At 48.1% G+C, this 25,076-nt stretch overlaps 1 protein-coding gene across 6 annotated transcripts in view; it reads right to left on the bottom strand.

Moving 5' to 3' along the window:
- The window catches only part of LOC122377531 (homeobox protein extradenticle-like), a 93,637-nt gene extending 82,341 nt beyond the window's left edge, over nt 1-11,296 (bottom strand). For 2 of the 6 annotated variants that reach the window (XM_043357641.1, XM_043357640.1), the window contains exons 1-2: nt 10,905-11,296; nt 3,852-3,925 (exon numbers count right to left, since the gene is read on the bottom strand). In XM_043357641.1, coding sequence (XP_043213576.1) covers nt 3,852-3,925; nt 10,905-11,068 — 238 coding nt within the window. In that variant the 5' untranslated portion in view covers nt 11,069-11,296. Of the gene's footprint in view, nt 1-3,851; nt 3,941-10,904 lie in introns of all 6 variants that reach the window. The other 4 variants (XM_043357637.1, XM_043357638.1, XM_043357642.1 and 1 more) reach the window with 4 other exon arrangements.
- Nucleotides 11,297-25,076: the final 13,780 nt, after the last annotated feature.

The raw sequence follows: 25,076 nt of genomic DNA, 5'->3' as shown, positions 1-25,076 counted from the left end.
GAGCCATCGCTCAACTTCCACCAATGTATATAGCGTCTGGTGGACACCTGGGTACAAATGGGCATAATCTGCCATCACACACACGGCACGGCTCACCGGGCGCATCAGTGCCTCCGCCCGACCGAGGCGGACCTTTAAACCACCATAACATCACGATATCACTCCCCGTGACCGCTCTACAAACCACAGCGCCGCCGACGGGAGCCCGTCACCCGGCGACGTCCGCAGACGGCCGACGTGACGCGCGCGGCGCCGTGCCGTGACGTGACGCGACTGTCCGGCGCGGGCCTGCTGGCCTTGGCCGACGGCCGGACAAGTTCCTGAGCTGTCTCGGCGGGAGCGGCTGGGATTTTTCCGCCGTATTACGTGTTCGGACGGGTGGTGATTGACGAGACACTGTGCACCGCCGACTTCTCCGAATCGGATTACGCCGGTCGTCGCCAGATTCGACGGCCATCGACGGAGAAAGCACGCCGATGTGGCGAAAAGCGCCGCTAAGATGCCTCGGCGTCGCCGCGCGCGTCCGGCACCGCGCGGCACCGGCTCGGAGTGCCGCCACCCAGCGCGCTGACGGTCTGACCGGGCTGTGTGACCAGACGGGTGTGCCGGCTGACGACCTGGCTGTCTCAGAACCCCGGTCCGCTGTCGCAGCAGCTCGCACCGCACGATATTGCCGGAGCGGCTGCTCTCAATGTACCTGCATTGCCACTTCAGCGGAGAGGATTTCCCATCTCCACCCGTTCTCCGCCAGAACCATTCATATTTGCAGTCGACAGGTGCATTTAAAATGCCAAGCAGGAATTTGTTTTTCCCGCTAAGCTGCGCCGGCATGCAGCGAACGAGGCGCATTCAAAAGCGTGCGCGCGCTTGCAATCGCGTTTGCAATATCTTATCCGTCTGCCTCCGGTCGCGACGGGCGGCCGTTTTTGCCGACTGCGTCTGCAGAGGGTCGTGAGAGAGAGAGAGAGAGAGAGAGAGAGAGAGAGAGAGAGAGAGAGAGAGAGAGAGAGAGAGAGAGAGAGAGAGAGAGAGAGAGAGAGAGAGAGAGAGAGAGAGAGAGAGAGAGAGAGAGAGAGCGTCCCTCGGTTCGCCTCAGCTGGCTCCCGGCGCCGCTGAGCGCTCGCCGGCCGGCACAGGACGGCTCTGTCGGTTCCAGCGGCGCCGTGACGCCGCCCGCCGGCGCGGTGACCCGACCGCCGAGACGAGCCAGCGCCGCGATGACGAGGCCGCCTGACCAACTGCCAAAAACAGCACACAAACAGCGACGGCTATGTGGATGTATCGCCTTCGGATGGCCGCCGTATGGTCCGCGGCGTGGTCCATGGTGTGGTCCGTGGTGTGGTCCATGGTGTGGTCCGCCGTGTGGCGAGTGACGGCGCGCGGCAGTGAGCCGCCGGCCGACACCTCCGTCCGCCGGCCGCGCCGCCTCGGCTGCTCGGCCGCCGCCGTGTGTGTGGCTATTGATCACAGGCGGCTGGGAGGAGAGGCGCGGGAGGCGGCCGCCGGGACCGAGATGGGACGCAGAGGCGGCGGCTCCGTGCGCGTCCGTCCGCCACACGGTGGCCCGCAGCCGGCCGACCGCCGGCGTGTGCGGTCCGCGACTCTGTATTTTTGTACAGCCGCTCGGGAGAATTTCAATCTTCTGATTAACATACAAATGGAAACGAAAAGTCGGCGCCGAGTGGCCGGCGGCACGCGGCACGCGGCCGCTCCGGCCCCGGTGCCCGGCGGCGCCGCGCGTGCGATCAATTCGATGCCGCCGCTGCGGGCCGCGCGGCCGTCCGCCGGACGGGCTCGTCTCTTTGACAGCTATCGCCCGCCGCCTGCCGATGGCCCGTGCCGACACGCTCATCTGAACGCTAATTTTACGGCCATGTAAACTGATTTTTAATCCGCCGTTCCGCCCCGCTTACGAGCTTGAGCGCACCCATAGTGTTCGTCGAATCAAAAAACGTCAAAACCATTTTTGCTGTTTTATGACGCCGTAAAGGCTCCAAGTGTTTCATTACTTCTCAACATGTGATCATTGAAAAGCCCCAGCGCGCAGGAGAAAAATAAACACGATAAAGAGGCACATAAAACGGGCCATCGAAGCGGAGGGTCAGAATAAAGCCATCAATTCCGGCCGTAGTAAGCCCCGGCGAGCCGACTCACGCCATAAGCGGATACTGCTGAACGAGAAAAGTGAGCCCCGGCGCCGAATTTTCGGACGGGGATGGAGTGAAATCCTGGTGTGGGACAAAAGGAAAAACTACAAGAATAGCCGGCTACCTGAGTGACAACACGCTATCAAGATGCATTCTCAGTTTCGAAATATGACCCACGCTCATGACGTTTCGAGTCGAAGGGCCTTCGTCATAGACCGGAGGACCAGAGGAAACGTCCGCCGCAACTCAAACGTCGAGGGACATGTGTAATTTGTCCCCCCAATTATCAGTTACAAACATTCCTACAACGAAATCGCGACAAGTAACAAGACACAACATACCAACACCTCGTCAGCTTTTAAGTACAGGGTGTCCCGAAAAAAGTTAAGGTACCCAAAGAATCTGTAATTAAATTTGCAACATTTGTTCAACTTCTTTGAAATTTACACGATACTTTAACAATGCAATGAGAAAGTAAGTGGACAAAGCTTCATGCGAATCGGTTGTGTTTAGCAGGAATGGTCGCACGTCAAAAAATCGTATGATTTTAGCGCTTTGGAGTGCCGAAAAAAAATCTACCAGAAAATTTCAATACAACCTTTACTTGAGGATCAATCCATTTCATTTTCACACAGTATTAAGCTTTTGCAAAATTGTCAGGGAACTCGTATTTGTTTTTGAATAGAAAAACACAATTCTAACGAATAGTGTTTTAACTATTGAGAACAAACCTTCGGTTATCCCAAGACCATGATAAGTAGATAACGTAATGTGGAGCGCAATCAGTTCATTTTTGTCGTGATAGGTGCACTTCAAAAAAGTGACCAAAAACACTTAAAACTGCGAGTTTGCACATGCAAGAAGAGTTCATCGAACAAAACCAACAGTTTTCCGAAGATAAGCCAGCACCTTAGGCTTTATTGCAACAGCAAAAAAAAAAAAAAAAAACGATGCATCATCAGTAGTGACTTGCAGCAGTGTGTCACTGTTCTCTAGTGCCAGGGGTGCTTGAAATGCTGTACACATGTGTTCATGCGGTCGTCGATGCATAATTATTGGTGCGTTTTGGCCATAAGTTTTCTTACAGTTTTCGTTCATTCATACTCGGCATTGCTTTTGACAAGCCAAACCGAGAACTCGATCTCCGATGAATATTACAGCTTTGATGAAGACCCATTTTGCTTCCATATGATTCTTATGCAGTCTACGAGTCATCATACGGGTCAAGTACAGGCGCTAGCCACGGCTGAAAATGACTTGATTTGGCGCTAAAATTGTATGATTTTTTGACGTGCTACCATTCTTGCTAAAGACAACCGATTCGCGTGAAACTTTGCCCGCTAACTTCTCATTTGGATTGTTAAAGGATCGTATAAATTTCAGACGAGTTCAATAAAAATGCAAATTTTATTGAATATTCTTTGGGCAAACTTTTTAGGGACACCCTGTACAATGACACGGGGTAAAACCGTGAAGCTATTGAAGTTACGGCCGGAGAGGTGAAAAAACCTTCATAATTAAAAGTATGAGACATTTTCCGCAAAGCATGATATGAGTAATTCGTTAATTGTAAACAGATCAAGTGATGTGAACTTTGTGAAGGGACGGGTACAAAAGTAGACGGGAACAGATGGTTAATATGATATTACGTGCAGAAAGCCGGTTCAGTATAGACCGGGTTGCCTGGTGGGCGTCGGAGCTCACCTGTTTTCTCTTTTATCTCCATGAGGACGGAGAAGAGGGCGCTCCTCATCCGGTGGCAGTTCAGCGTGTGCTTCCTGGAAAATTCGGTACTGAAATTAGAGAAACGTCGTTATTAAAACGAAGCACCGCTCGCAAAACATCGGAGCCCCGAGCGAAGGAGTAAAGTAAGGGCCACTACATAACACATACGACAAAATACAGGCGACGGACGAAAAACAAAATGTTTTCGGCAAATCAACACCAGTTATCCAAAACAACACCTCAATGATATGTCGAACGAACAAATAATATGGACCAGGATCACTATTGGCAGTCTAAGTCACATACAACGACGCGCGAGCATGAAATCATTGGATGCAGTGGCTTGTGCACTAGTCACCTACTGGCACATTGCAACGCGTGATCATCATTTGACTCAAATTGCGCTTCTTGCAAACGCAAGCCCAGTGTCAGAAACAAAAATGTTTTCTTATATAGTACAATATACAACTCAAAGCAGGTTAAGCAAAAATATCCACAAATCATTGCGAATAAAACACTGCGTATATGTACTGTCCACAATGCTTAATTCCAAATCAACATGACAGGCAACGGCAAAGTGTGGAAAGTCATTTTTAGCAAGATGTTGAGACATATTTGTGAAAGGCATTCCTTTCCATGTGAAACAGTACTTGTTAATAAAGCGTACGAAAGTATACGTACGTGTCCCTCTTTATCGTGATGCATAAAGAGGGACATTTACCGAACTGGAATGGTGCCGAAGCCCTACACAGCGACCTAAAGAAAACCGAGAGGTGGCTGATTGAGGCGGCATACACCCGAACTGAAGAAGTCACGAACGTATCACAAGGATTTTTCAAGTTACATACGAGCATAGCAGAACGAGTTAAAAAGAAAACGACATGAAGAAACTCTATCGATCGATCGCCGAATTTCCCTTCGGGGAGATGTTTTTGATAAACTGTTTAATACTTTGTAATATCTTTCGAATGCATTCAAAAAATGTATGATTTGTGAAATGTGTTAGATCGCCCATGACTAAGCAAATATAAGCGAAACGTCGGGTAGCTTATCTTTAATTTCATTTAGTTTAATGTAATATTTCGCATTAAAGTAAATATGGCCTTTCGTACGCTTTATTAACAATTGTCTCAAATAAAACGTGAAACAGTACGTGCCTATAGGCAGCACACCACACTTTTAACAACTGATAGACACGCTTCTATTTTTTTTTTGTCACTAGAAATTTTGATAAATCTTAAGAATGAAATATCATCGAAAGAATAGGAATAAAAGGAAACAAATGATGAAAACAATTGGTAAATAGAAGATCAGCAAAACGTACACAAGTAGAGATGAAAGGACGTCAGCCTTGAGAACAGCCGCTCATAGGTGGCGGAACGGGGAGGGCACCGGGGCACCGTGCCCCCCTTTGATTTTGGCATTTTAACATTAGCCCTATGGGCGTTGCATGGAAAGAATGGGACCAAAAGTCGCCCCCCCCCCCCTTAATTGAGGGTGTTCCGCCGCTACTGCAGCCGCTTTATCATTTTCATGTAGAATGTAGAATGAGCTTACATGTTTGTTATTCAATGTGTTATTAATTTGCCGAAACCGTTTTAAACCGTTTTAAACCGTTTCAGCGTTTAATATAAAGTAGGGGAGGCCAGATGAAACACGGGGTCAGATGAAACATGGCTTTAAATTCAACAGTATGCAACAGGTGGCGTTGCCGACACCACTGCGCATGCGCGCTCGACCATTTCCTTTGTCGTTCACATAAACCGGCTTAACGTAAAACTTTGTTCCTGGCCAAAATTGCCAGATGTAATGACCCCCGGCTCCAGACTGGCTTTAGGATGGCGGAGCAAAAAAAAAAAAACGGTGTTTGGGCGGCGAACGGACGGTAAGTTTGATTTGGCACTTGTTTTTTGTTTTTGAGGGGCGTTTGGGAGAAATCTTAGTGAATATTTTGTGATATCTCATAAACCTTTGTTTGCCGAAAAAAAAAACTCCTGGCTCCGGAATGTCACCTTATTTGGCCTCCCATTACGCATGATGCCGTCCCTCCAGCTCGTTTGACATGTGCTTTACGGCGCGTGCGTGATGGCGGGAGCGGATGGGGTCAATTGAAACGCATCTCTGAGGGTCAGTTAAAACAGGTCGTTTCAACCGACCCCAGTGACCTTTGCAATGGTTATGTTCAGGGGATGTAAACATTAAAGGAAATAGTCCACCTTTAAAATGAGGGTTTTAACCGAAATAGCAGTTTGATAGAGCTCAATTTTGACCCCTTTATCTCAAGCCTTTTGCTTGAAAGCACACTATAGGCTGAGATATTCCTCATTTTCCTCATCCGCCCATTTTACCATTGTCTATACTTAATGTCACCTATTATGAGAAATTTTGCACTTTTAGCTTTCCAACGACCTATTGAATGTAGCATTTGGAAGAGTAGGTAAACCGGACAAAATATTTCCTCAAGAAAGTCACAGCCTTAAAGATGAAAACATCCCATTGTTAAGGATAGGTGCAATTGACCCCATGGGCTGGTTCAATTGACCCTCGCATCGGGGTCATTTGAAACGGGCGAAGAGCTGTTTTATAAGCATGCGTTTGGCAGCAAAATATGTTTGAAACATAATTTCACATACCTTAAAATAAAGCCAAAAGAGTATATTTTCATAGTATTGTGCATTTTTCGATATGACAACTACAGCATTTTAGGCGCAATTTCAAAAAGTTAAAGACCAAATTCAAAACGTTCACGTGCATTTTGAATGTAAACTTTTTGAATTTGGTCTTTAAATTTTTGAAATTGCGCCTAAAAAGGTGTAGATCTCGCTGTGCATATCAATATATAAAAAGTGGCTCAACAGGCCCCGCTCTCCCCTACATACGTTACATGCTGTTGAGAGCTTTCTTGTAACTGTGATCGTTAAATCGTTCGCAAATTAAATGTACCGACGTAACTCCGACATTTTCCTGGTACTGATTTATTTGAGCGGGATGAGATTCACCTTGGGAAAATCACGCGGTCTGTGGTATCAAGCCGCATGTTGTGTATTAAAGGGACACTCCCACCTTAACATTAGTTTTGAGTTGAGATAGCCAAATTGGTGGCCATGGCCTGCAAATACCGGTTTGGGCACTCACAACATCGACAAATGCTTTAATTCGGAGATATGGAATTTCAAACTTGCAGTTTCCGGATTCTAAGGGGCTAGTGCATTGGTATGCCCCCTTAGAATTTGTGACGTCAGCGGAGATCTAACGATTTTTAAATCTTTTACTAAAACGTTTGGTAGCCATTATAGAGTTCAGTGTTGGTAGCACGCGGTGGTATATGCTGCTTTGCGCGCAACAAATGCCGCACTTTCAAATAAAGTCGCTAGGAACAGCGGAGATCCCAAAAAGTAAACAAAAGTAAAAGTCTAATATCTTGAAAACCGGTGAATATTTTTCGATGAAATTTGGTAGATATTCGTTTTCGCTCTTTCTGAACCGAGCGACATCACTTTCGTGCCATTTCATTAACTTTTTTGAAGGTGGGAGGGTCCCTTTAACAATCACGGGAAGAAGAGCAAATATTAGGCATAAGGTGTGAAAAAATTATCCGATTGCATGTGCATCACGGAAAGCCACGCAGCCGCACCGGACTGCGTCAATTTAATGGCATGCTCCTCCAGATGAGCTGCCTATGTTTGTAATGCAATTCGAGCGCACCTATCGCTAGGCGTCGTGACTCGGAGAGGAGAGGCCGCGGGCGGTGCCGCACGCGGCGTGACCCTCTTCGCACCCATTTGGTACAGTCACAGCACAGCGTGTTATCGTTATGGCAGTTTGTACAGACTGAAAATGTGTGCACCTACCTATAATGTAGCAACGACTTTGTGGGCCGGCGTTTTATACCTGTGCGAGAGGTGCAGTAGGCAATCGAGGAAATATTGTGCCCAAGGAACGGACGTCACCAATTTCTGACTCCCGATATAGTGAGCAGTTTGGGGCAAAGGGTGACCTCTGTGCCACCTCCTTCATGGCGACCAATTATCCGCAGGACACCACTTTCGTGCACTTTGCTATCTTACAGTGGGGTCTGCAGTTTTGGCTAGGTTGGTTGCCAAACATTTTACACACCTTGTTACGCCCAATTTAGGCGGCAGTGCACACATTTCAGTAACAGAGCAGGCGATTTCGACAGTACCTACGGCATAGTCTGTCTGTGGGTAACTGTCGAAATCGGTTGCACTGAACTGTGTCCAAATTTGGCATAAAAAGGTGTAGTTCATGTCAAAGGGAAGACACGAACCGATTTATTTTCATCGAAACAGTACCTCCATTTTGCACAACTGCAAACTATAAAACGCCGGTGATGTGTGCTTGTGTTTAGACGCTTGGTTGAGCGCGATTAAGTAACTTTGAAAATAAGTGAAAATTGGTGATGGATGTGTTGTGTAATAATTTCACCCATACATACAATTAAATCCACTTCAGTGAATACAACTACCCAATGTACCCATAATATGTTATGTACGATACATAGGTAGTTACTAGAAAACAAACGCGACAAGAGCTTAAGTTATTTGTAACGCTTCGTTTAGGCCCTTTAAAATGAAATCCTTTGCGGGAAACAATACTACAGAACTCGTTACGTAAAAACACATACAAGCACATTATAGCACAATGAAAAGTACATAAAAGATACTTGTTAGCACGTAAAACAATTAATTTTTATACAACAGCTTCTTATAGCGCATGAAAGAAAGGCGGCTGATATGCCGGAAGATATTGTATTGTATTGTATTGTATTGAACAATCATGAGCGATCCACATTCTGAAAGTGCGTGGCGATTACTAATACATAGATAACAAATATGCGTACAACATTACGTTTTTGCGATGTTTTTATATTAAATTTTAGTTAATATACGTGTTCCATTAACTTTTGCATGCAACTAATGTAAATGTTATATTATTTATAACTTTTTTTCTAGAACGATATTACGCAAAAAAAAAAACGCAAAGCCACAAAAACGCACGCAGAAAACACATAGTGCAGCCAGGCCTTCAAAGCTTAAAAAGCCTTCACCGTTTAGGTAAAAGCTGTGAACAAACGTCCTTTTCTGCCGCCACTGTTACGGATGCAAATAGCTGCCGATACCGTTTTCCATGTGGCTTGTGTATGTAGCTAGCTCCTAGACTCAATACAGAAGCTAGTCAGGTTGGTGCTGAACTGCTACAGGGCTGTTTTGGCCTTGTATCGCCCTTGCACATGGGTACGTGAATTTGGTGGCGACACATGCGGCCCGATACAGGGCCCCCTGAGAAGACTGCGGATAGGGCTCGCGCCTAACCGTGCTGAGATGATGCACTGATACTACTGACGCTTGACAAAACATCTGGCTGATAAATGACTTCAATCACCACATCAGAAACATGTCGCATGTCTGACTTCCTTTGTCATACTCGTCCGTCCTAAGTTTCCCGAAAATACGACACAAATGCAGACATTCCTCCGAATATTCGTCTATCGCGTTCATAAACTTGGGACCCGTGCGGCCACCTTAAGCCGCGACATGTCAGACTTTGATATGAGCGATTCAGCTATCGTCATATCAGGCAGAAACATGCATTTGGTGTTTGCTGATGCCTTGTACCGCCTACCAATCTGAGCGCAATAAATGACGCGATACGTTTAGTCTTCACTCCCCTGATCATGAAAGATAAGGGGACAATAGCGAGGTATTTAGAGGAAATGAGCGCTGCGCGAAAAATGCTATTTCAAATATGTAATCCAAAGGTCATTTGAGCGCCAGTTGACATAGATCCGCGGCATTTTTTAGCTCCAGGGGACAGGGATATTTCCTCAACTGGTAGGAGGATGTAACGGGCCTTGTTAACAGCTACTGAATATGCTCTGGAAATCCTCAAAACACAATGCAAGGTACACACACGAGCGCCTGATGGATTAAGTCCTCAAACGATCCATGTACGCAGACAAAACATGATTTGTTATTCAACAGATACAATGGCTGATATGATCCTTCGGTAGCAGTCTCTGGATTCTAGAGAAATGTCACACGCTATCATTAACATACCGCATGAGCAAAGCTATTTCAGGAACTATACCGATTTGATCTTGCGGATTTACTAATTGAGCAGCTATAACACTTATTACTTTCGCCAGGCTGGGCTCGCAAACGTAATTTTGAATAAAAATAATAAAATCAGTCTCTTATCCTTTATCCGTTCGATGAGCCTACTGACCATCTAAACAGCTCAAAAGTATTTAAGGCGGCAAAATAATACGGATATTTTTCGTTCTGTGCGCTGCCGGCTCATGGACGCATCCCTGACAAGTGTCCATTTACGTGTGCCGTCCAATGGTATCAGTTTGGTCTCGGTCCGGTCGGGTCCGCACTATAGTGGTCAGGACGGGCGGGTCGGCAAAGTCGGCCGCAGTCGGCCCGACCGTCCGACCGGTCCGGCGGACCACGCCGACCCCCGGAGCGCGTGGCAGCGGCCGCGCCAGGGACCTGGGGTTTCAGTCAAGGGACGGGGAACCTATGAAACTTCTGGTGAACACTGAATGCAGCGCACGCCGTGACTACCTACCGGAAACGGCATCAGCCCTTACGGAAAGTTTTCGAAGGCCTGGACTTGATTTAATTAACGGTAGTGACGAATTTGAGAAAATATTTTCACAATTTTTAGCTTGGCCAGTGAAGTGCCGTTTTACCAGGGACACTTGCCATTCGGCCGAGGCGAATGAAAACATTGCCATGCATGATTGACCTGACAGCTGATCCCAGGCTAGTAACGATTTCCACCACTATTAGCTCCTCACGTTTGATAATTGTTTGAGAGCATCCAGATGACTTGTTCATAAAAAACGCGTACAAATTATGATACATTAATTTCAGGAGCCTGTTAGGATAGGTCCGCAATATTTTCCACTTGTGATGTTAAAAATCACGTACAATATTATTACTGTTGTCCTTAGAGCGGCGTCCAATTCAGACTCTAGAGCGCGCCGAGCACCTAGGTACTGACCTGGCTTGCGCTTCATCCAAGCTCTGTTCTGTGATGGTCATGATCTGCTGCAGAATCTCGCCGATGTCCTGTTTTCTCGGCTCGCCCTCTGTGTTGTTGGCCTGGCCATTGGGATCAATCTGCGGCTGCATGCCGTAGCCCATGCCATACTGCTGGCCCTCCATGCCGCCGCACACACACACTCACACCTGCTCCCGCGGCGCAATCACAATCACTGGCGCACACGTGTTTGTTTTACGACGAAACGTAAGTCACAGATGAAAATAATAACTCATTCCGACACAAGACGTCAATGGTATGACGACCATAAAATCCTGCGTCCAGCACTCGTTTACGGCCGTCTCGCCAGGTCCGCCGACCAATGGCCTTCTTTGTTTAGTCGTCATTCTCGGCCAACGGCCCTGAGGAGAACCTCACACGCGGGCGATGCGCGCGCCGCCTGGCGAGGAGTCGGCATGCTGTGCAAAGTGAAACCAACTTGTTTTGTAAAACTGTTGGTGTTGAAGGAAAACAAAAATAACATTGACAAATTCTCAAAATATTGCGCATCAACAACAACGTTTCAACACTAAAAAGGCTAATTTTTAGTTAAATAGAGATGAAGCACTTCCGCAATTCCCAGCACTAAAATAGAAATAGTAATTAAAGAGCTATTTGTCAATTTCTTTTTTTTCAAAAATATTCAAAATGCTATTTAATCACTTCTAGGCAACTTTTGTTGGTGAATATTAAAGTTATTGTTAAAACTCAGAGCGAATAGCACGAAGCAGCTAGGAGGCAACACCACCGGCATTTCCATCGCCGTGTTTGCAACTTCTCTGTTTAAGGAAGACTAATTTATGACTTTTTTCAGACATTAGATTTAATGATTTTTCCTGAACGCATAACAAAATGAGAATCATTTAATAGGTACCTAATGCTAGATTATTTTTTACGGATCTAAGTAGTTGCAAAAATCAATGATTTTTACTTTCAAAGCCAGGTCCCTGCATGCCTCCTCACCAGCTCCCATTATTGTTGCTGGGCGGAGCGATCGCCTGCAATAAATCAACTGCTCCTCCTCCTGCTGCAAGTCCAGCCCCTTTGAAATTTCATTGAGTGGCCGTGAGCAAGGTCCGTGAGTGAGTAGGCCGCTACACACGCTCAGTAGCGGCGGAACACCTTCAATTAAGGGGGGGGGGGGCACTGCCGACTTTTGGTCCCATTCTTTCCATGCAACGCCCATAGGGCTCCAAAATCAAAGGGGGGCACGGTGCCCCGATGCCCTCCCCTTTCCACCGCCTATACACACGCTGTCGCCAAGCCACTCACCTGGTTCACTCACCTGGTGGGGTTCCCAATCTCACGTCTGCAGACAGGGGAAGGAGTAGGCAGGGATACAGTAGGAACCCGCAGACACAAGGCACACCAGCAGTTGCTACTACCGGAGTGGAGCGCCTGCACATATGTTTGCGCGAAAACAGGCATGGTTCAAGATGCAAACAAGAGTAGTTATGTTGTACATAATTGATGCAGGAGAAAGACAAAGTCAATGCTACTTTAAATGTGTCCATGGTACAGTGCATTTCGCAAGACGGAGAACAAAACAAGGCGGTTAGTGAAAGTCATACAGAGCGTCGCCTAGGGCTTCCGCCAGCAAACCCTTAAAGGTTTTGTAGTTAGGTTCCATTACGACGTGCTCCGGGAGGGAGTTCCATAGTCTCACACCGCGCACCGAGAATGACCTACGCCTGACATCAGTCTGCGAGCGGGAATGGAAAATCTTAAAGCAATGTCCGCGCATGCCTAACTGAGGAGGTAGAGTGAACAAGTCAGCGGGGGACACCGCACATTTGCCATGGAACACCTTCCAGTACTGAATCATATCAGCCCTTAGCAGTCTGCCTTGAGTTGAATACAAGTTCAGCGATGAGAGCCGGGACCGATAATCCAGACTCGACAGGCCAGCGATATGTTTGGTTCAGCGACGCTGGACCGACTCCAGAGCGCGCAGGTCCCCCAGGTACCCAGTGTGCCACACACACGAGCAGTACTCGATAACTGGTCTTATGTGAGTACGGAAAAGTGTCAGCATAAAGTCCGGAGATCGGCACACCGTGCTCCTCAGGAGGTTTTGAGAAAGACCTGCGGCCTTGTGGACAGTAGCGGACAGTGGCGGATCCAGGGGAGGGCAAAATGGGCATTTGCCCTCCCCGAAGCCAAATTGTGTGGGCAAGACTATCTTTTTGCCCCTCCCAAAGCATATAGCGATGAGAAAATCTAATACGGCGTCGATGCCGATATGGACGAAAACCAGGGCTTCTTTCCTTGACGGCCATTCCGAAGGAAGGAGCTGACCACTGGCTGCTGATATTTTGGGTCGGTATGCTGATAATACATAGATGAAACTCCCTGAACTGAATGCATGCATATGCATTATGCAGTGTGCCAATTGTGTGGGGTAACACGGGGCAAGATGCTCAGTCGGGTAAGACGCCCACCACCCTTTTCGAAACTACCTAAGCAATCCACAGTGTTGTCGTTTGTTGGGAGCCTCAGCGCTGTGGAGCGTTCCGCGTAAAAAAAACGGCGGCGTTCCGAGCCGCCGTTTTCTACATTTTTTTTTCATGTGTTCTGAAAATTTCAAACCAAGGTCTCTCAAGATCACGAAGTCACTAAGTCACGTCAAGTGACATAACCTAAAAACAGTTCCAATGCTTGCCATAGCTAAACCGAGTGACGGATTGCTTTGAAACTTTCAGCTGTTTATAAGGGCAACAGTACCTACCTATATGTATAAAATGTTAATCACATGATTTTTTATATCGATGACCTAAGGCTAGGTCAATTTTGCGACCTCTTCTCCACTAAAAGTCAAGAGAAAATTGAAAGGCGCCTGTTTTGGGCAAACCTGTCCATTAGCTCAGTTGGTAAAGCAGCAATGGAGTCCCGGTAGTGAGAGCCCGGGCTCGAGTCGCTCCGGCGCTCGACATTTGAGACTCCTGACTGGAATGGTCTGAGGTTGGTGGAACCAGCGGCAGCCGCAGCCAGTTGAAGTCAGGAATGGGACAGGCCGTGTCTGGCTTTGAAGGGCACGTTAACTTTGGCATCTAAATTCTCCCGTCACCCGGACTTACGCGATCGGACGGTAGGGGTCGGAGTCTACGCAACAAGCTGTGCTTAGCGTGGGCTCCGGCTCCGTCAATCCGTCCTTTCAAACATTCGTGCTAAATTTATAAAAAACGTCATTCTTAACAATACCGAGTTACAACCTAAACAGGACACAGTGAACCGGAAAATGACACCCGTGGGCCGTGACCCTTTCTTATGTCCCTGAGGTCATCTCAGGTCACGAAAGATGTGCAACAGTTTGCAACAATTCGCCAACAACTTTTGATAGAGGCAATCTAGAGCAATAGAAACACCTTAGATGTGTTCAGCTTGACAATATGGATCGACTGATATGCAACACGACCTTTTCCGGTCAGGTCATGACCTTGACCAATTGTCAAAGTTTTAAGTTCACTCTTTAAGATCAACTTATAACTCATTCGACGCGTCTTGACGAGAGGAGCACGATGCCGGTAAAAGTAAAATCTTACAAGGTTTGAGTCAAAAGTTATCGCAGAAAATCCGTTCCCGTAAAAATAGTCTATTTTGGCAGTTCCCCCTAGAGGCTAAGCCATTCATCTGAGGTCCAATCTGAGGGAATTATCCAGAAAGAGCAATAACAGGCCTCAAATCAGTTTTCTGGGGTGCTCTAGCTCTATTCGTTTCCGAGTTATGCGCCGGTTTTTTCAAAAGTTGTCGAAACTGGACCTAAATATTGTCGAATTTGGCCTTTGATGGCCTCTGGTGAGCTGACCTCTGACCTGACCTTAAAAGTGACTGGGGTTATTTGGTCATTATGTTTGACGATCTTTCAAACGCCGCCTACCGCGTTTTGCTACGTGGCCCAGGAGCCGAGTTAGAAGGTAGATGCGTGTTCAAACATCCCCCAGGGTCGTGAAAATCCAGGAGCCCCAGCGCGGCTGCGCACGGGTTAACATAGGACATTTTACACCATCTTACCCCGTATATGGGTAGCATGACCTTTTGTCTTTGTAAATCGCAAAAATGAATAACTTCTCTTCATCAGGAACACTGAGCTCTTGCATACATTCAAGATAAATAACCAATTGATAAAATAACATCACAAACTCGTTTGTAATAAGGAAAACGTATGAGATATATGCATTTTCTATTGAGGTGGGCGACTTGCCCCGGGCTACCCTACTGGCGTTGTAAAGTCACTTGGTCAATGGCGTGGTGGTGGGTCGGGGTCGCCGATGGTCGGCTAAACTTTTGCCCTCCCCAAACGGATCGGCTGGATCCGCCCCTGGTAGCGGATATGTGGTCGTGGAATTTGAGGCTCGAGTCCACCAGTACTCCGAGATCCGGATGGGAGGGGACAACTCGAATCGGGGAATTATCGATGTCATACACTGGAGGTGGAAGAGATTGGGATTGAGCCTTGCTCTGAAAACGTATGACCACACATTTGTCACGGTTCAGGCGAAGGTCCCATGACGAAGAAATACGGTGCAGGGCAGTGATGTCCTGTTGACAAAGCGAGGAGGCATGGTCATATGCGTCTGCTGAGCTGTGGGCAACTTTCATGTAAAGCTTCAGATCGTCAGCGAAAATCTTGTGACTAGATGCGAGACTGCTACCAATATGGTTAATGAAAACTAAAAACAAAATCGGACCAAGGACCGAGCCCTGTGGGACCCCACTGGACACGGGGCGAGTTTTGCTCAGTACACCTTTCACTGACACAGACAGAGATCGACCAATCAGAAAATCTTCAATCCAGTAGATGAGGGGCTCTGCAATGCCGATCATGCGAAGCTTGCGAAGAAGGATAGGGTGAGAGACAACATCAAATGCTTTGGCAAAGTCAAACATCACGAGGTCAGTAACACAGCCATCATCAAGCCATTTAGACACCTCGTCATATACAAGGATCAGCTGATCCTGAGTGGATCTCCCGGCTCTGAAACCGAATTGGTTATTTGTCAGCATAGAGTTCTCTTCCAGGTAGGTTGTAAGCTGCTGGCAGATCAGGCGCTCTAGACATTTGCAAGACACCGAGGTCAAGCTGATGGGACGATAGTTCAGGGGGTTATACCTCGAGCCCTTCTTGAATAAAGGAATTACGACGGATATCTTCCAAGAAGCAGGTAGGCGACGTTCTCTGAGTGACTGTCTGAAAATAACAAACAAGGGAAATGCTAGGCTGTTTGCACAAGCTCGTAAGAGCGATGGATGAAGGTTGTCTGGGCCAGCAGCTGAGTGGGGGTCCAGAGATCGCAGCACTGCAAGAACCTCGTCAACAGAGAAGTCAACGGGTGCCATAACAGAGTCCGCTGTTTCGTGAGGGGACTGGTTAGGGTTGGGGGGACCGCGGCCGAAGACGCTCTCAAAGGCCTCAGCAAAGGCTTCAGCCATTGTAGCAGGGTCATCTGAAAGCGTGTCATTGCAAAGTCGTAAGGGACCAACGCCAGGGCAGCCTACCTTTTTACGCCTGAGATGTGCATGCAGAGCCTTAGGGTTAGAGGCAGACTCCTGGAGCAGTTTCTGTTCGTAGCACGCCTGGGACTCCAGGGCAAACCTTTTCAGAGAGCGATTGAGGGTGAAGAAAGTATCGAGTGCTGATATGGCCGCTGCAGATCGCCTGCCATGGGTAAGTCTCATCTTTTTGTACGTCTCCCATGCGTGTCTCCTCCGGTGTCTGAGGCTGCCAGGGGGGGTTTGTCCTCCATGGAGGACGGGTGTTGTCAGCAGAGGAAGTTCCTGTAGGGACAAAATCGTCGATAAGAGGCGACAGTCTGTCCAGGAAGCGGGTGTACATCTGGTTGACATCGCAGCCTGTAAATTCAGCGCTCCAGTCAATAACGTTCAGTTCGCGGGAGATGCGATCAAATTTCGCCCTGTGCCACTTCCTGAACTGAGTGCTAGATTGGGAGGTTGGGGGTGAATAGTCAAACACATAGTTACAAAGCACCGGGCAGTGATCGCAGCCCGGCAGGGGCGGGAGTACCGAAGAAGTACCCATCCTGTCAGTTTCAGTTGTAAGCACAAGCCGTTACCGTTCGGCGTACAGCAGCTATCAGCCAAAAAGAACGGTCAATTAGCCAGTTTACCTACCATTCGTGCGCTAGGTAACTAGGTATGTATGTACAGGTCTCGCGAGATTAAGCGGTAGGTTTTGCACTTTTACATTTCCGGTTATATCTCAGAAACTAATCGATCTACGATGAAGCCATTTTACACGATCATGGCCGGCTTGTTACCCAACAAGTCGATCGCATCTTCAACACTTAAAAGCTTAAGACGACGAAGATATAGCCTGAAGTACACTAAATTTTCTATAGAAAATTTAGGTGCAAAACCTACCGCTAAAACCCGCGAGACTCCAGCAAAAGAGTGGTTAGTTAGCCTATGTGCTTTTGGTGCAATAACTTTCAATGACAGAGACACTCCTGTAAAATGACACAATAGAAATGAGAAGAGGGTTCGTGCACACACTTCGGCAATGGTTTTCAACCCTGGTTTTCAACAGCCATTAGACGTAGGTATTCGCCAATGCAGATCGCTTATTGTGATGTTGGCAACCAGCCACTAAATACCTGGAGGGCCGTACCTATACATACCTACGCCGTTCGTATTTTTCTACGATTCAGCAGTTAGGTAGGTACTCAACAGCATTAACATTTGGCATTGATTAGCGGACCCGGGAAGGTCGGGCCGGCTCGACGGCCCGACCGCAACGAGCGACGTACGTCTTTGCTCGCTTTAACGGCTTCAGTGCCGCGAAACTACCTACACATGTCACATTCGACAGCTCTTTAACTTATTTCTGAACGGTGTCCTCGGATTTGATAAATGTAATGTGAGCGGTGTTGCCTAGGCTACAGAGATGACAAAAACCTTCGAAATTGACACTTAGCGAAACATTTTTTTTTTTGCCTGCACAACTTTTGACACAACGCTCATACAACAATAACACGACCAGCATCGTGTTTCTCTCGTCAAGACGAGTGCAAGAATGGCCTTGAAACCTTAATCCTCGCCGTATTGGTGTTTTTCCAGCCGCGAACGTATAAGGGGGGGGGGTCCGTTGGACCCCCCCCCCCTCTTGCCGTTTCGCCCCTGATCGAGCTAGAGGCTTCTCGGAAAAAACGAGCGTGTTGCCCGTGACGAGAGGAAGCCGAAGATACCCAATTTTAAGGTCCTAGGTCATTGGTTGACCTTCCAGGTCAGGTCAATGACCCAAAAGTCGGGAAAATCGGGACCTGTTAGAATGTCGTATAGTGTGGCTGCTAAGAGGTTTTTCGGGGTGCTGATCACGAATATCGTGTTAGTTTTGATCACAGATGATGTCTTCATGCATTTAGGCCAGGTCGGGTCAGGTCAGGTCAGGTCAACCAGTAGGGGTCCTGCCGGGTATTCGTAGTAGGTGTCAACCGCCTCTAACAGCTTCGTAACATGTTACGAAGGCACCAAAACTACTTTGTAAACGTTCATATGGTTGTTAAATTCGAATTCAGCTCCAAAAACTGGCCTAGAAACATGCAAAACTCGAAAAAGTGAACCGAGGTCATCAAAGGTCAATGACCTGACCTGACCTTCAGGTGACCTTGACACCCACCCTAATGCATGGGACCAACATCATTTCAGATGTTTGAACGCTTGAAACCACGAAAAGACTGCAAACGCGCCGCTAATGCGAGCCGACATACGCCGAATCGCGATTCCGGCCAAACATGGTCTCGAAAAGTAGGTCACAGGTCAAAGGTCATTTGGGTCAGGGTCATGAAATTTTCAGGGTAGGTGTAAAATTGATCAACTCGAGGGTACTGAAAGTTTCATCGCGATCGGCCGCTTTTTACGCGAGTTATTCGCGAAAAACCGAGGGGGGGGGTCCGTTCGACCCCCCTATACGGGCGATGGTTAAGCTTATTTTGAAAATTTTATCAAAGCTTAGGTTAGGTTATACCTAATTTGACCGCGATAGGTCATCATCACTATGCATGCATAGTGCACGTGTCAGTCGATCCGTGTTGCTGAGCACCTGAGCTGAACATGTGTACATAGGTAGGGTAGACCGGGGCAAGTCGCCCCGCCGAGGTAAAACGCCTCACCGATGTTTCTCGGAACTGGCAAGGTTCTGGAGAAACATCCTCTCTTCTATAAAACGTGCACTATACGATCATTATATGAACAGACTGGAAATAAATTGTGATTACTCTTTAGGGAGATATAGCCAAAAATGTGTTTTTGGAGTGATTTTTATGTTTTGTTGTCAGATTATGCATCATGGCGTTCTTTTATCGTTCACATCAGGTTAACGACTTTTATGTATTTTGAATAACTATTGTCTAACGCTTATAATGCCGGGTTGGTTCGTGTTAAATTATGTCTTCCTGGAGTGCAAGGCGTTGTTCTCTGACCGAACTACGTGATGGGGTAAAACGCCCCAGTAGGTCGCGGGGCAAAAAGCCCCAGGGGGCGTTTTACCTCATGTGTTGTTCGGACTACCCACTTCCTAATGTTCGGTAGCTGGCGAACGGTATGTTTCTTTGCATTTATATGTACTTTTCTCAGCAACTGGATGGCAAAGGAAGTATTTTGTTAACATTTGAATTGCAATAATTTATTATTTGGCCTTATGAGGCAGGTGAAAAACCTGCTCATACAATAGTGTCGTAGCTGAACACCTGATAGGATGGAAGGTGCTAACTTCAGTGCCATGCCTCCCAAGGTCTAACGGACCTTTCATATAAGATTTAGTCAACTAGCATGTTTAATCTTTAATCTAGAGTGTGGGGCTTCTTGCCCCAGGCCGTGGGGCGTTTTGCCCTGGGGTTGGGGCAAAACGCCCTATTTGCAGTTGCTTCACAAACCACTTCCTAGCTGGGAGTCCGGTCATAAGTGAATGAATTTGAGGGGTGGAATTTAAAGTAAAATGTCCAAAGAACGCATTGAGCACAAATTTGGCCTTCCAGGTTATGTGGGACAAAAGTTATGTAGCAAAATAAATTATCTGGGGCGTCTTGCCCCAGGCTACCCTATTCAAAGTGCTTTCATCGCTCTTGAGTGAATTCACTCAAGGTCAGACATTTAAAGTTTAGACATTAATGTCTAAATAAAAAATTATGGTCGAAAACTGCTGGAACCCTTTGATGACTTTTGATAGATGACCTACAGGGTGTAAGATGGACCATTTGGTTGGAACATCAGACAGACATCTCCGCAGCTGTCAATTGAATTAGGCGCTTTTTGTGCTGCTTGGAAATTAGGTAAATATAATTTTGGGAAGGGTCTTCTAGGCAACGTCCGAAATTTACAAAAATAAACGCTTAACATACCTATAAATTAACAAAACAAAGTTCAGTGTAATGTCCGTATCCGTAGGTATTGAACCGCACAGGTCATGCAGCAGAACACAAGGTAGCAAAGATTCGGTGAATTTCCTTATTGTTTGCAATAGTAGGGAAGCTTATTGGAGATTACGGCTCCTCGAAGCGTCAATGCCACCTTTTTGCATCCGCCAATGAAAGTAGGTGTACGTAACGCGTACGGCAGGCGGTGACGCTCGTCCGAACTGTGCTATGCGGTACAGCCTGCATTCAGGCGTTTTCCTCGTCGCCACCTAGCGGCCAAATTGTAAGTACCACTGCCATCTTCACCGCTAGGTGTTGTCGTACTGCGCTGTGGGTAGCGCTTGGCTGGACGGACGGTCTGTGACAACCTATTGATCTGTGGCTGATCTATTAGAGTGTCCGTCCGAGAGCCGTACGACGGCTGACAGAGCCTGGGGGTCGCGAACTGGTGTGGTAACCGTTACGCCCACCTGGGACGCCCGAGTCGGTACGGCACTTGCGGTGTCGTAACCGGATCGGCGGGAACCAGCAGAACGCTGTTGGACCGGCGGTGAAAGTCGGAACCGAGCACTCGCCCACCAGTGGGGCGTCTGGTCGAGCAGGTCTACCCGCTAAGGCAGCCTGAGCACGAACCAGTGGCAGGGTCCGATCAATGACCGTGGTCCGACCAGGGTGTCAGCGCAATGGCCAGTCAGAGGCGTCTTTAAGGGCGCAGAAGCCCACCTCGGTCGACTGTGGCCGGTGCAACCTAGTCAGGTCGTTTGTGTGAATCTCCGTGTTCTTCCCTCGCCTCAGAGTAGCCGCTCTTCTCCAAATGCCCGAGCCGTTTTCTATGTGTATTTGTCTTGTAGCGAACAGCAGAGTCGAGAAACGAATTGACAATGTCGCCGAAAACCGCGGTCATATGCTGGCCGTCCCTAGTACTACCAATATGCCCGCAGGCGCGGCGAGAGACAAGCTCAACGTATGAGTCACCGTCCGGCTGCCGGGAGAGCCCCTACCGCGACCTTTGTCCACAGTCATGACGTCACGACAATGGGCTCCTAAACGTACGGGCAGCGGCCGCCTCAGGGGTGCCGCCGTGACCTTTGCACGACACGTTCTATAGCGTATGGCACAGCGGTTACTAGGAAGGTTGAGGCCAGCGGCAGGCCGGTTTACAAATAACAAACAAACTTGACGCGCAATTGACAACAGGTAACAGATTGATTAATAAGGCGGTGACAATAGACAAATCGCATAGATGACAAATCGCATAGATGATAAATCGCATAGATGATCCCTACAGTACCCCCTCGCCAGACATGTCGCGGACAAAAGTGACATGGCGATATCTTACCGGAGGTCGTATGACGCGGCCGAAGCGGGTCGTCCGTAGTATCGGCCGAGGCTGCAATGGTGCAGCGTCAGCCCGAGCGACGGCTGTAGGGCGAGTTGGTGCGTCACCGTAGATCAGAAGCTCCGGGCCGCTGGGCTCATTGCTGAGCGGTGGCGCGGCCGGCGGGCCGCTGGACTGAGTGTCGTGCGGCTGCACAGTTGGCAGGTCAGACTGTTGATGACCGGATTCGTCTGGCGTCTCCAGGAAGGCGGCCTTACACCGGTCGATGCTGATGACTTCCTTTTTCTGTCGACGGTCGATGGTGATGGTTTTGGTGGTCCTTTCGGTAACCGGGAACGGTCCGTCGTATGGAGCGTCCAGCGGGTAGCGGTGACAGTCCCTGCGCACGAAGACGTGTGTCGCCGTCTGGAGTGCCGTCGGGACGTACGTGGCGCGCTGGACCGGACGTGGGAGTGTCGGCCGCACCTGAGACATGGCGCGCTTCAGATCTTGTACGAAACCGGCCGGTGATGCTGCCGAGGCTTGGCTGCTGATGAAGAACTCACCAGGAAGCCGCAGTGAGGAGCCGTACACCAGCTCGGCTGACGTCGCCTGCAGGTCCGCCTTGATGGTGGAGCGTATGCCCAGGAGCACCAGCGGCAGCACGTCCGTCCATGACGTAGCCTGGTGTGCACGGAGGCTGGCCTTCAGCTGGCGATGCAGGCGTTCCACCATACCGTTGCAGGCCGGGTGGTAGGACGTCGTCCGAGTTCGCTGGCAGCCCAGGAATCGCTGTAGCTCCGACCAGAGGGCCGACTCGAACTGAGCGCCTCGGTCCGTCGTGATGATGGACGGAACGCCGAATCGGGCGATCCAGTGCTCGAGGAAGGCGCGGGCGACCGTGGTGGTGCGGATGTCCGGCAGAGGGATGACTTCTGGCCACCGAGTGAACCGGTCGACGCACGTCAGGAGGTACGAGTGCCCTCTTGACGGAGGCATCGGGCCGACGAGGTCCACGTGGACGTGGTCGAAGCGTTGCTGAGGTGGCTGGAAGGTGCCGACGTCAGACTTGGTGTGCCGGCCGATTTTGCAGCGCTGACAGGCGAGGCAGGTTCGGGTCCAGCGGCGCACGTCGCGATCCATACCGGGCCAGACGAACCGCTTAGAGACTAGCTTGACGGTGGCCTCGACGCCAGGGTGCGACAGGTCGTGCAGAGCCTTGGCGAAGGGCCGGCGCAGCGCCTCTGGGAGGACCGGCCGAGGCGATCCTTTTTTTTTTTTTTTTTTTTTTTTTAAATTTAGTCTTCCCGGCATGCCTAAGGCAACCGCCAGGGAAGGGGAAATTACTAAGGCTGGCAATGAGCCAGATCTTTCGTTTTACTTTACTTTACTGTCAGCTATTTAATTCTGACCCAAGCAAGAGAGAGAAGCAAACTTTACTTTAATTCGGCTCATGTGGCGTCCGATTAACAAGGCAAGGGTGTCCAGAAAGGGGTAGAATATTCATACTTGCTGCTGTAAATCTTGCTGCTGATGGTGTGTTTTTTTTTTTTTTTTTTTTTTTGAATTTTGCATCCTTTTTTTTTTTTTTTTTTTTTTTTTTTTTTTTTTTTTGAATTTTGCATCCCCGCTAGCTCAAGGCTATAGCAGGGGAAGGGAAGTTACTTGCTGGCAATTAGCCAGATCTTTTGTTTTACGTTAAGTTAATTGCCGGCTATTTGATTCCGGCCCAAGAAGCAAAGCAAAGACAAACTTTACGTTAGACCGGCTCATGTGGCGTCCGGTGGGTTGCAAAACAAAGGGAAGGCCAAAAAGGTGCCAGATAGGCGAGACCGATAAATTTGGTTACTTACATAGAGCTTGCTGCTGAGACTTGCTGCTGATTTGTGTGCTGTTGTTTGGTGTGTGTTGTTGTGGGGTGAACTTTACCAGGAAAAGTCCTAACTAGAAAAAACCTGGTGCCTAACCAAGAGGGCAAAAACCTGTGCTTTCAGCCAAAGTACACAGTAAAAAAGCCCTTTCTTTAATTACGTTATATTACGTTACGTTATATCGCTAATGTGTATGTGTGTTTGTGGAGCTATCACCTTCATCCACTCCCGGGGGGCCATGGATGCAAGCCACATAGGCCGCGCCCGGGGTGTCCGGCGATAGCTTCTGTGTCTCGAGTGGGCCTCAACCTTTAAGAGGGATCCCTGTCGAGAACCGCGAGCTTACACACATATATATATATACACTTGGAAAAGGCGGCGAGAACGAAAACGAATGGAAGCAAAACGAAGCGGATGGAGACGACGATGGGAGATCATAGGAACGTCTATATACTGTGTGCAGGGTTTCGATCATATGCTATTGATGAGATTCGAATCACTGAGGAAGGTAAAGAGAAGATCAATTAGATCTGGATGATCATCACCCAGGAGAGTTGGGAGGTCCAGGCTGAGGTTGTGTGTGTTTGTGTAGTGAATGATGGGTTGACGGTATTGGTCGTAGTGTGGGCAGTTGATAAGAAGATGGGCAATGTTGAGTCGGGTGTGTGCGGCGCAGTGTGGACAGCTCGGGGGTGGCTCATTTTTTATGATAAAATTATGTGTTATCTTTGTGTGTCCCAGCCTCAATCTGGCTAGAACTATTTCCTTGAGTCGATTATCTTGATTAGAGGATGTGAAGTTACCAATTTGCGGGTGGATTTCAAAGAGGTGATCGTAGGGAAGAGCCTGCCAATCATACTGGCGCAGGTCTCGGAATGCGTGATTGAGGTGCGAAAGGACGTCTTGATGTGTGCAGCGATCTTCTTTACGATTAGAGAGATTAAGGCTTTGTTTGGCAAGCTCGTCGGCTTTTATGTTTCCCGGGATGCCACTATGTCCCGGGATCCATAGAAGTCTGATGTTGTATCCTATCTTGTTTAGGTGAATTATGTTCTTCTTAATCAGGTATACAATGTGGTGATCGGTTTGATTCTGTGATTTGATTGCTGAAAGTGATGATGCAGAATCAGTGCAGATCACGCTGTTCTTAACTTTTTTCTTTTTGATGTGATTGATAGCATGAAGTATAGCCGCAAGCTCGGCTGAAAAGATAGAGAAAATATCCGGAAGACGACTTGATTTTCTATAATGGGTAGAGAAGACTCCTGCTCCCGATTTGCCGTTCATGACGGATCCGTCAGTGAAGTAGAATGTTGTTTGTTGATGTGTGTGGCAATATTCGAGAAAGAGTTGATTTACTTCTGCTACTGTTACTCTATCTTTTTTCTCATTGAAGAGGTATTCTATATTATCTATGCGATCAAGGTAAGCTGATGTTATAGGGGGAATTGGCAATATCGTTGGAATGGTTATTTGAAAGTGATCAATTACTTTCTGGAGGCGACGAGAGATCAGTGGATAGCGACGCTGATTTGTGAGTGACGAGTTCGATTGGGTGTTTGTGAGAATTTGGTAG

This window comes from Amphibalanus amphitrite, unplaced genomic scaffold, assembly GCF_019059575.1.
Source record: "Amphibalanus amphitrite isolate SeventyFive unplaced genomic scaffold, NRLGWU_Aamphi_draft 000046F_arrow, whole genome shotgun sequence".
Lineage (NCBI taxonomy): Eukaryota > Metazoa > Arthropoda > Thecostraca > Balanomorpha > Balanidae > Amphibalanus > Amphibalanus amphitrite.
The sequence above is the reverse complement of the archived record's forward strand: the minus strand, read 5'-3'. Positions and strand labels throughout refer to the sequence as shown.